Source organism: Bubalus kerabau, chromosome 23 (genome assembly GCF_029407905.1).
Source record: "Bubalus kerabau isolate K-KA32 ecotype Philippines breed swamp buffalo chromosome 23, PCC_UOA_SB_1v2, whole genome shotgun sequence".
NCBI lineage: Eukaryota > Metazoa > Chordata > Mammalia > Artiodactyla > Bovidae > Bubalus > Bubalus kerabau.
In genome coordinates, this window is record NC_073646.1 from 22,120,689 (window position 1) to 22,133,462 (window position 12,774).

A 12,774-nucleotide genomic window follows, 5' to 3' on the forward strand; every position below is an offset into this window, starting at 1 on the left:
TAGCAGACCAAAACTCACGAGATGCCACAAAAGCAATCCTAAGAGCTAATTTGTAGCTGTACATGCTTACTTTAAAAAAGAAGAGAGATCTCAAATCAACAACCTAAACTCTATGTCTTACAAAACTAGGGGGCAGGGGAAGCTAAACCCAAAGTTAGTAAAAGGGAAGAAATAACAGAGAGCAAAAATAAGTAAAACAGAGAATATCAGAAACAAAACATTAAAATCAACAAAATGAAGGGTTGAAAAAGTCTTTGAAAAAGTGAACAAAATTGACATACCTTTACTTAGGTTCACTAAGGAAAAGGAAGAGGACTCAAATAAAATCAGAAATGAAAGAGAGGACAACACTACCAATTTTACTAAAGGTAACAGAATTATAAGAAAGTACTATGGAAAATTATATGCTAACAAATTGGATAAACTAGGTAAAATGAACAAGTTGTTAGAAATACTCAGTGTACCAAGACTAAATCATGAAGAAAAAGAAACTCTGAATAGACATAAAACTAGTTACTGAATCTGTAATCAAAAACTTCTCAACAAAGAAAAGTATATCAGATGGCTTCATTGATTAATTAAGAATTAATACTTGGACTTCCCTGATGGCCCAGTGATTAAGAATTCACCTGCGAATGCAGGAGAGACAAGTTCAATCTCTGGTCCAGGAAGATTCCACATGCCTCAGGGCAACTAAACCCAGGGCCACAACTACTGAAGCCCACATGATCTAGAGCCCACGCTCTGCAAAAAGAGAAGCCACCTCAATGAGAAAGCCCATGCCATAACTAGAGAAAGCCCATGTGCAGCAACAAAGACCCAGCACAAAAAGAAAAAAAAAGAATTTTTTTAATTAATACTAATACTTCTCAAACTCTCCCCCAAACTGAAGAGCATTGAAGACTTCTTAGCCTATTCTATGAGGTCAGCATTACCTTAATACCAAAGCCAGACAAAGACATTGCAAGAAAAGAAACCTACAGATCAATATCCCTGATAAATACAGATGCAAAAATCATCAACAAAATACCAGCAAGCCGAATTCAACAGCATATTAAAAGGATCATATCCCTTGACCAAGTGGGATTTACTCCGGGATGCAAAGAAGGCTCAACACAGGAAAATCAATAAATGTAATACACCACACTAACAAAGGGGAAATGTTCACATGATCATCTCAACTGATGCAAAACAGCCATGTGATAAAATTTAAGACTTTTTCAGGATTAAAAACACTCGAAAAACTAGGAATAGATGCAAACAACTTCAACATAATAAAGGTCATATATGAAAAGCCCCCAACTAACATAATACTTGATATGAAAGACCATTTCAAACTTTTCCTCTGAGATCAGGAATGAGACAAGGATGTCCACTTTTGCAACTTCTATTCAATTCAGTACTAGAAGTTACAGTCAGAACAATTATGTAAGACGAAGATATAAAAAGCATTCAAAAGGAAAGGAAGAAGTAAAAATATCTTTGTTTGCAGATAATATGATATCATATATAGAAAGTGCTAAAGATTCCACACACACACACACACACACACAAACTTAGAACTACTAAGTTAATGCCGCAGGATACAAAATCAACACACCAAAACTCACCTGCATTTCTATACAGTAACAAAGAACAATCCTGTACACTGAAAGTCAAAAAACACCACTGAAAGAAATTTTAAAAGATATAAATAAATGAAAAGGCGTACTGCGCTCATGAATTAGAAGATTTCCAACGGGAGAAGGTGAGGGTGAGACGCATGGAGAAAGCAGCATTGACACATATCCACTATCATGTGTGAAATAGATGGTTAGTGGGAAGTTGCTAAATAACACAGGAAGCCCAGCCTAGTGCTCTGTGATGACCTAGAGGGGCGGGACAGGGGGAGGGGAGGGGGGGAGATATATATATAAATTATGACTGATTCGTGGTGTTGTACAGCAGAAACCAACACAAAATTGTAAAGCAATTTTCCACCAATTAAAAAATAAATAAATTTTTTTTAATTTAAATTTATTTATTTTAATTAGAGGCTAAAAAATAAAATTCTTTAAAAAGATGATAATACTACCCAAACCACCTACAGATTCAAAGTTATCCCTTCCAAAATGGTGTTCAAAGGTGTTCTCTGGAAAAACAGAAAAATCCACCCTAAAATTCATATGGAATTTCAAGGGACCTCCAAAAAGCCAAAACAATCTTGAAAAACAAGGACAACATTGGTGGGTTCACAATTCATGATTTCAAAAGTTACCACAAAGCTACAATAATCAAAGCAATGTGGTACTGGCATAAGGACAAAGATATGCCTCTGTATATACAGAGAATAGAGAGCCCAAAAATAAACCTTCACACATATGGTCAAAAGATTTTCAACAAAGAAGTCATGATCATGCACTGGGGGGAAGGAGAGTCCCTTTAACAACTACACTCAGAAACAACGATGCTCAGAAAACAGGATGTCCACATGCCAAAGAAAGAAACTGGACGCTTACCTTGTACCATATATAAAAATTAACTTATAATGTATCAAAGACCTAAATGTAAGAGCTAAAACTATAAAACTCTTAGAAAAAAAAATATATATAGGGGGAAAGCCTCATGACCTTGGATTTAAATTTGAAATTTTTTAAAAAATATTTTTTTTAAAAGAGAGCACATTTTGAACTTCCCTGGTGGTCCAGTAGTTAAGACTTCTCCTGTCAATGCAGGGGACACTTGCTCAGTCCCTGTCCCAGGAAGATTCCACATGCCGCTGGGCAGCTAAGTCCATATGCCACAATTACTGAGCCCTAGTGCCTAGAGCCTGTGTTTGCAGCAAGAGAAGCCACCGCAACGAGAAGCCTGCACAGTGCAGTGAAGGGTAGATCCCACTCACCACAACCAGAGAAAGCCCACATGCAGCAATGATGACCCAGTGCAGCCAAAAATAAATAAATAAGTCTTAAATATAAATATATATATATATCTCAGAACTTTTTATGGTTTCATTTCATCATTGAAAATGTACCATCATATACATAAAACTTCCCTGGTGGCTCAGATGGTAAAGAGTCTACCTGCACTGCAGGAGACCAAGGTTTGATCCCTGGGTGGGGAAGATGCCCTGGAGAAGGAAATGGCAACCCACTCCAGTATTCTTGCCTGGAAAATCCCATGGATGGAGGAGCCTGGCAAGCTACAGTCCATGGGGTCGCAAAGAGTTGGACACGACTGAGAGACTTCACATACATGAAACTGGTGCTACATCTCAGGAGTCAAAAGAAGAAAGCATTTTCAGAGCAGGAGGGAGTAGAAAACATCGTTAAGTGTTTGTTGACAAGGAGAAACAGAGAAGTATAAAATGGTAATAGGCTTTCAGGTTTGGTGATGACATGGTTGTTGGTGACCTTCAACAGAACAGGTTTAGGAGACCATTAACCCCAGAGCAGAAGGGCGTGCGTGCTGTATGACCAAGAGTGCAGGAAGCAGGGCTGTGCATACAGACTACATTCTGCCAATATATCAATAAGTAGATGCTCAGGTAAGAACAGTAGAACCCTGTGGTTCAAGATTGAGAAAGGAGTACGACAGGGCTGTGTGCTGTCACCCTGGTTATTTAACCTATATGCTGAGCACATCATGAGAAATGCCCAGCTGGATGAGTTACAAAGCTGGGATCAGGATAGGCAGGAGAAATATCAACAACTTCAGACAGGCAGATGATACTACCATAATGGCAGAAAGCAAAGAGGAAACTAAAGAACCTCTTGATGAGGGTATAGAAAGAGAGTGAAAGAGCCAGCTTAAGACTAAATATTAAAAAAACTAAGATCATGGCATCCAACCCCATTACTACATGGCAAATAGAAGGGGAAAAGGTGGAAGTCGTGACAGATTTCCTCTTCTTGGGCTCTAAAATCACTGTGAATGGTGACTTTAGCCATGAAATCAGAAGACAACTGCTTCTTGGCAGGAAAGCTATGACAAACCTAGAGCGTGTGCTGAAAAGCAGAGACATTACTCTGCCAACAAAGGTCATATAGTCAAAGCTATGGTCTTCCCAGTGATCACATACAGTTGTAAGAGCTGGACTGTAAAGAAGGCAGAACACCAAAGAACTGATGCCTTCGAACTGGTGGTGCTGGAGAAGAATCCTGAAAGTCCCCTGGACAGCAAGGAGGTCAAACCAGTCAATCTTAAGTGAGATCAACCCTGAACATTCACTGGAAGGACTAATGCTGAAGGTGAAACTCCAGTATTTTGGTCATGCGATGTGAACAGACGACTCATGGGAAAAGTCCCTGAAGCTGAGAAAGATCAAGGGCAGAACAGGGCATCAGAGGATGAGATGGCTGGACGGAATGACTGACACAATGAACATGAACTTGGGCAAGCTCCAGGAGATGGTGAGGGACAGGGAGGTCTGGCACACTGTGGTCCATGGGGTCGCAAAGAGTCGAACACAACTGGGAGACTGAACAACAACAACAACAAGGTAGGAAAGCAGCTTTACTGCTGCTGCTGCTTCCTGTTTAACCAATAGTTTTGTGGATGAAATGGAGAGGGAGAGCTAGATAAAGAGAGAGCTGTGTGTTGAAAAAAATCACTGGAAAATAACAGCATTATAATGGTCTTGATCAGGCTCAAAACTCAAGATTTGTACATTTTTCTAAATGGCTTAAGATTTGTACATTTTTCTAAATGGTTTCCCTGGTGGCTCAAGTGGTAAGGAATCCACCTGCAATGTAAGAGACCCAGGTTCGATCCCTGGGTCAGGAAGATCCCCTGGAGAAGGGAATGGCTACTCACTCCAGTATTCTTGCCTGGAGAACTCTGTGGACAGAGGAGCCTGGTGGGGTACAGACCATGCGGTCACAAAGAGCCAGACATGACTGAGCAACTAACACTAAATGTAAACTTTACCTCAAAAAAAGAAAGGATCCTAAACTAACACTGAACTCTAACACTGAACTCCTAGTGTTTAGGAGTGAAGTGTACTGATGTCTGCAACTTACTTTGACTTGAATGATAAAAATAAGATGGATGGATAGAGAGGTGAACAGATATGTGATAAAGCAAATGTGGTAAATGCTAATACTAGGGTCTAGATGATATGTTCCCTGGTGGGTTACTACAAGCTGTCTGTATTTTGAAAAAGTTCACATAGAATGTTGAAGAAAAGGCAACCACCATAAAGCTACAGACTGATTTCCAATCTACGTAACTTAATCAAAATTAAGACATTCTCAAGACTGAAGATGTGGAAAGCCTTATCTGTTTAAAGAGGTGTACAGAGAGACGGGAAGCAGCCAGCACTCACCTATAGACTGAGATGTGAATGCTGCTACGATCTGGGGGCTGGCCAAGGCCTCCAGCCGGTTCTTCAACGCCTCCAAGTGCACACATTTTTCTGAGTAGTCTGGTGTATCAACGAGCATCATTAGGCTGTTCTGCATACCTGTGAGCTTGGCTGAAATCACAGCTATGTCCTATAAGAAGACCAGAAGAGAGGATATTTATGTTAAGACACTCCAATGAAGAGAACATGGCTCATCAACACTTCATGTTCAGTATTACTAGTCTTCAAACAAAAGCAAATTAAAACAAAGAAGCGCCATTTTCCTCCTAACAAACTGGAAAAACTTCTGAAAAATTATAACAGCTATCTTTGGGAAGGGTGCAAAGAAAAAGTTTTTCTAAATTTATATTTTTTCTGGGGGGAAAATCAGCAATATGCATCAAAAGCCTTAAAAATATTTACATCCTTAGAACTTGGCATTTTCTGTCCTAGAAATCTAAGGAAAAAATCAGAGGGACAAAGAAATATTAATGTATTAAATTGACTAATGTGATTTTAGTGTTGTTATAACAAAGACCCAGAAGGAACCTAAATCTTCCATAATAACAAATAAAATATAGATTATGACACTCATAATCTATGTGAAATATTGAATAGTCATTAAAATGTGAAATACATGTGAAATATTGTACAGTCATTAAAAATCATGTTTGAGGGCTTCCCTGCTGGCTCAGTGGTAAAGAATCCACCTGCCAATGCAGGAGACAAGAGTTTGATTCCTGGTCTGGGAAGATCCCTTAGTTGCCATGGAGCAACTAAGCCCAGACACCACAACTACTGAGCCAGCGCTCTAGAGCCCAAGAGACACAACTACTGAAGCAAGAACACCCTAGAGCCCGTGCTCTGCAACAAGAGAAGCCACTGCAGTGAGAAGCCCCTGCTCATCGCAACTAGGGAAAAGCCCAAGCAGCAACAAAGACCCAGCACGGCCAAAAGTACGTAAATAAATTTAAATATTTTTTAAAATCATGTTTTGAAAAGTATTAATTACACAGAAAAATATCTACAACTTATCATTACGTGAAATAAACAACAAAAAGGCCATACAAACACTAGAATATACAGAAACATGTATATATTGGGTTGGCCAGGAAGTTCACTTGGGTTATTCCATAATATCTTACGGGAAACCCAAATGAATTTTCTGGACAACCCAACATATACCTACAATATATGCATCATAAAAGACAGTACAAAAGTATAGATTTTTACAAACATCTAGAAAAATACCTAACAGACATTAAAAAAAAAAATACTAAGGGCACAGGATCATTCTGTTTTGTTCCTTGCATTTTTCTCAATTTTCCAAATCTTGTAAGACACACATAAGTTATGTTTATAAATAGAAAACTAAACTCTATTTTAAAAAAGAATGAAAAGAGTAAGGAAACATATTTCACTGCAGTGTTTGACAGGTGCCCATGATGCCTCAGACACCGTCTTAAAGATGGTTGAGACAAAAAGACAAGGAGGGTCACAGTGCAGGCCCTGAATGCACAATGAATGACTTGGGGGAGAAAGATTATGAGACACTTTAGGAGGATGGCTCATGGGCTTCCCTGGTGGTCCTGTGGTTAAGACTTCACACTTCCAATGCAGGGGGTGCGGGTCTGACCCTTGGTCAGGGAACTAAGACCCCACATCACATGTGGGGTGGCCACTAGATAAAATAAAAAGAGCTTGGCTCAAGGGTCACAGGAGCACAGAGGAGGGGCCGTGAGTTCCGCTCATTGGAGAGGCCAGGAGCCAGCAAGGAGAGATGTAAAAGGAGGTGGCACTTAACTGCCTCGAGGGACAAGTGGAGGCTACTGTCCTGTAAAGAAAAGTAGAGCGGGGACAGCTCAGGCAGGGAACAGGGAACAGGCATGAAAAGGGACGGGTGTTCACAGTCTGGAGCAGGCAGAGGCTGAAATCACACAGAGGGAGTGGCCGGAGGAACAGCTGTAAACACAGGCACCCAGAGCCCTGTGAGGAAGGACAGGTTGTGGCCTGTAGGGGGCGTAGAATTTATCAGATGGAAAATGCGAAGTTGATAGAGGTTAAGATGGGGGTGGGTTGGGGGTGTGAGGGACAGGGAAATGCCACATGCCAATCTGTGCTTTAGAAGATGCCCTGGACACGTGGGGTGGGGGGCGGATAACCTGGGATCAGGGAGGGCCTTGATGGCAAGGAGGCGAGTGGACGGTTGCTGAAACGGTCTAGGAGCAAAATGACGACAAAACCACACCAGGGGGCGCCAAGAGGGACAGAAAGAACAGACGACAGAAGAGAAAGAGAGGAGGGGCAGGGAGAAGGGGGCGGTGAAGGGCCGCTAGGTTTCCAGGTAGGTAAACGTGGACAGAAAAGGAAGCGTTAACCCAAGAGAGGGGCAGTGGAGCAAGTGGAGAGTGGCTTTGGCCAGAAACAGTAAATTCTGTTTTTTAAGAGCCTGGGAGAGTTCAGCTAGATGCTTTGGGTCTTGTGGGCAGTGAGTTCTGAATATCAAGAGGGTTGGGAAGAGAAAAAAACAAGATGTAACCGTTAGCTTTGTTGCTGCTGTTCAATTGCTAAATCCTGTCCGACTCTTTGCAACTTCGTGGACTGTAGCCCACGAGGCTCCTCTGTCCATGGAATTCTCCAGGCAAGAATACTGGAGTGGGTTGCCATTCCCTTCTCCAGGGGATCTTCCCAACCCAGGGACCGAACCCAAGTCTCCTGCTTGGCAGGCATATTCTTTACCATCTGAGCCACCAGGGAAGCCTAACAACAACAAAACAATACAGCATCCGCTAAACAAGAAACCTACCTGAGTCTTAAACGTCTCCTCGATATCAGCACTCAACGTGCTCCATTTGTCGGCTTCTTGAAGAGATTCTGCAGCAAGCTGCATCCTGGACTTGACCTGGTCAATTTCTACCAACACCTAGAAGACAGATGAGGGTCTCAGACACTAAGGAAGCGGCAGTTCCATTTTCTCCGCCTTCCGCAAGTAACTCGAAACCTAAGTATCATGATACGGTCCTGCCTTAGGGAACTCTATACCCGGCACAACACTGATCGCATGGTTAAACGTTCAGTGATGCTGAAGAGATGAATAAGCTAAAAGTGCTAAACAAAACAGTAGTCTGAGTGTTTGGCAGAATTCTGAGGGGTGGCCTCCTGCTGGGAAGGTAAACATCTTCCAAAAACAAGAGTCAACAATTAGGAACCAAAATACCTGCATCGACTGAGATGTGTCCTGTTCAAACTTTTTAATGTCCTCCTTGACAAGAATCATTTGTTCTTTCAGAAAAGACGCCTCCTGTTTAAGGGCTTCGACATCACGGAGCACTTTGGGCATGTTCTGGAGGGCCTGGTGACTTGTTTCTGCAGTGAGAACCCAAGAACCAAAGGTGAACACCAGACCACTCACCAGTGAACAATATGAATAAATCAGATGACAGGAAGCGAATCTTCCCTAAGGCTCTATGAGCCACGTGGTTTTCTGAGCCTGTGTTGGGGGCGGGGGCGCGTGGGGGGAGCTGGTCTCTGCTGGGACCCTGTCTTCCCCAGGATGATGGTAAAAGCCCTAATAAACCATCAACCTGACCCACCACCACTGAGTTAAAGTGCAACTTCTTTTTTTTTTTTTGGTTCTGCCATGCTGCTTGCAAGATCTTAGCTCCCTGACGAACCCAGACCCCCCCAGGAGTGAAAGCAAAGAGTCCTAACCACTGGACAGGCGGGGAATTCACATGAAACTCCATTTCCAGGAAGGAGAAGGGAGGAATCTGACACTGGTGAATGCCAGCTCTGCACCCCAAGCTTTCCATACATCACTTAACATACACAGCAGTCATTAGCAGCTGCCTCTTACAGATGAGAAAGCTAATGCTCAGAGAGGTTAAGTAACTTGCCCAATATTTCACAGAGCTGAAGCCAAGGAGTGTCTGGACCCAATGTCTACTTCCGTGGTCTTTTCAAAATGCAGTCCACAGACCATTGGTAACAGTCGGAATGCAGTTAAAATGCAGGTCCCTGGGTCACCTGCCAGAGATTCTTATTTAGGAATCCTGGTAGGAGATCAAGGAACCTGTATTTTTTTTTTTTTTTAACAGACATCCCAAGTGTAGAATAAAATCTGAAAATCCTCACAGATCAGGAGGTGTTATCTGGAAAAGGCATAATCCTTTAGTCCTTTAAAGAGCAATTCACTGGGGAATCAATCAAAGAAGTTCAGAGCCTTCTGCTCCTGGTACCAGTACATTGAATGGAACTTTAACATAGAAAACACACTTTAAGAACCTGTTCACCCTGCTCTGCCATAAAACAAAATTCTGTCTCCAGCACCGACCTTAAGTAAAGTTTTATGACTAACGAAACAAAGGCAGAACACACAAAGATTTCTTCAAAGCACAGAGGCCTCCTGATTTTTAACAGGCTGTTATGGCCCTGGCCGGCCCCTTGCCTGCTAAACCTCAGAGTCACTCTTCAGGTCTGGTTGGTTCCCTGTGAACTTCTTCCCCCTCCGCCTCTCCACAGCACCCTCAAATTTAGTTCTTTCTAGAATCTATTTTAAAACTGTCACCTCCGGTGGGCGCCTCTGGAAGGGTAAGGGCCAAATCTCCATCGGAGCGGGGGCTGGGGGACCACCTAAGGTGATGGTAACCTTCTACGTCTTGATGGGGGGTGAGTTGCATTAGCCGTACACACCTGTCAAAACCCATCAAACAGATCAGATAAGGTCCCTCCATTCCACCTTACATAAATTTTATCTAGCGAAAAAAAAAGAGCTATAAACAAGAACTGAACTCTATAATGTTTAGGGTTCTGAATGAAATGTTTAAAGGGCGAAGTGTACTGATATCTGCTATTTATTTTTAAATACATCAAAAAATAAGACGGATGGATGGATAGAGGGATGGACAGATGTGCAATAAAGCAAGACTAGCCACTGCTCACTGCAGAATCTAGGCAATGGCTGTTTGGAATTTCACTACAAATTTCCGCAGCATTGTGGCACGTTTGGCACCTCCATTCACGGTTGCTCAGAACAAGGATCTGCCATCATTCTTGATTTTCTCCCCTTATCCCTCATTCCAATCCATCAGCAAGTTCTCCCTTCTCCTGAAAATACCTTAAAGCCACCCGTCTCTCCCCATCTCTACTGCCAGAAACCCAAGTGAAGCCACGGTCACCTCTCTTCTGGACTAGAGCAGTGGTCTCCTGAATGCCAACTTAAATCATCTCATTGTCCTGCTTAAAAATCCTCCAGTACCTTCCCACTACACACACTTTAAATCAAACCCAGACTCTTTTTTTTTTTTTTTTTTTTTTAAACCCAGACTCTTTAATGTGACAGTAAATGCATGATCTGGCCCCTGCCAACGTTTCCAACCTAAGAATGGATCTTGTTTAACACTGCATCTCTGGACCCTGCAGAATAGTTTGTGCCCAAAAAATATTTGCTGACTGAATGAATAATGAATCAATCCTCCCTATTAGGGATCCTCAACAACTCCAGTTTCAACCTCTGCAATAACTTCTTCTCACCACAGACTTGGGACCTTGTCTCATTGTCCCTAAAAATAAAGCTTTAAACCTTCTATGGCTTCTCATTACTTACAGAAGCGGTCCCCAACATTTTTGGCACCAGGGACCAAAATTTCCAAGGACCTGAAAAGCTGGAAAGGGGCGGGGCAGGGGATGGTTTTGGGATGATTCTGGGATGATTTAAGAGCATTGAATTTATTGAGTTCATTGAGCAGGAAGTGGAGCTTCCTGTAAAAGTGAGCAACGGGAGGTGGCTGTAAATTACAGATGAAACTTCCCTCTCTTGCCCACCGCTCACCTCCTGTGGCCCGGTTCCTAATAGTTTCCAGAGGTTGAGAACCCCTGGCCTATAGGATGAAAACCAAACCCTTAGGATGGCCAGAAAAGCCTTTCACAGTCTGATCCTAATCTACTTTTCTACCTTATTTCCAGTGGAAATTCCCCCTCATGGAAGTGTAATCCTCCAATAATAATAATAATAAGGACTAATATTCATTGATGCTACTGATGAAGCTCTATTTGAACTTCTCACTTTTCTCTGGACTGGGTAGGTCTCTTTATACCCTCCTGCCTCTACAAGTGTTCCCTCTCCCTTTAATACCAAAGAGGTAGTAAAGTATAATGGATAAGAGCCTGGGATCTGGAACCAGTCGCTTGGGTTCAAATCCAGTTTCCCCATTCATTAGCAATACGATGCTGTGCAAGTTACTACCTTCAGCTGCAGTTTCTACAACTATAAAGTGGGAATAATAACTGTGCCTACCTCTAAGGATTACTGCCATGTTTAAATAAGATAATCATGCTGGGGGAGGGGGCGGCACTATTAACATTTTCTCCAGGACACTTCTTCATTGCACAGGGCTGTCCCAAGAACTGTAGGACATTAAGTCTGGGAGCCTCTATGATATGTCCCTCTCCTCCCCAACAAGCTGAAGCTTTTTAAAAACAGCTTTACTGATGAATAACTTACTGGCATACAATTCACTCACTTCAAATATACAAGTCAATGATTTTTAGCAAATTTAACAAGGTGTATTATCTCCACAAGAACATTGACATCAGCCAAAAAACTCCTTCCTGCCACTTTGCACTTAATCTCTGCTTCCACCCCAAGACCTGGGAAACCACTAATCTGCTTTCTGTCTCTACAAATTTACCTCTTCTGGACATTTCAGACACATGAAATCATGCACTATGTACTCTTCTGCATCTCGCTTCCTTCACCAAGGACAAAGCTTGTTCCCTTATGTTGCTGAGTGCTATTCCATATTTTGTTTATCCACTCACCAGGTGATGGACATTTATGCTGTGTCTATGATAGCGTAAGGCTATCCAAGGGAATACCCTGGTGGTTCAGTTGCTAAGACTCTGTGCTCCCAATGCAGAGGGCCCAGGTTCAATCCCTGGTTGGGTAACTAGATCCTGCATGCTGCAACAAAGAGTTTGAATGCCACAGCTAAAGATCCTACAGGCCCTAATGAAGACTGAAGACCCCTCATGCCACAGCTAAACACCGGTGCAGCCAAATAAAGTAATTAAAATAATTTGTTTTAAAAAGACCATGGATTACTAAGTATTAAGTAGCTCTTTTTACAGAAGTACATACAAAGCCCTTAAAACAGTGCCTGACGTATACCAAGGACTCAGATATTTGACATCATATCATTATTATTAAAATCCTCCCCAAACTTCCCTGTAGCTCATAAAGTAAAGAATCTGCTTGCAATGCAGACCTGGCTTTGATCCCTGGGTCAGGAAGATCCTCTGGAAAGGGAATGGCAACCCACTCCAGTATTCTTCCCTGGAGAATCCCATGGACAGAGGAGCCTGGTGGGTGATAACAGGCCATGGGCTCGCAAAGAGTCAGACACAACTGAGAGACTAAGCATAATGTCTTCCTCATCTTTGCCCTGTGAAGC

General features: G+C 42.3%; 1 protein-coding gene across 2 annotated transcripts in view; it reads right to left on the reverse strand.

Annotated features, from left to right (window-relative positions):
- Positions 1-12,774, reverse strand: part of COG7 (component of oligomeric golgi complex 7) — an 87,015-nt gene that overhangs the window by 72,364 nt on the left and 1,877 nt on the right. For both annotated transcript variants that reach the window (XM_055561486.1, XM_055561488.1), the window contains exons 2-4: positions 8,541-8,689; positions 8,130-8,246; positions 5,306-5,474 (exon numbers count right to left, since the gene is read on the reverse strand). In XM_055561486.1, coding sequence (XP_055417461.1) covers positions 5,306-5,474; positions 8,130-8,246; positions 8,541-8,689 — 435 coding nt within the window. The remainder of the gene's footprint in view (positions 1-5,305; positions 5,475-8,129; positions 8,247-8,540; positions 8,690-12,774) is intronic.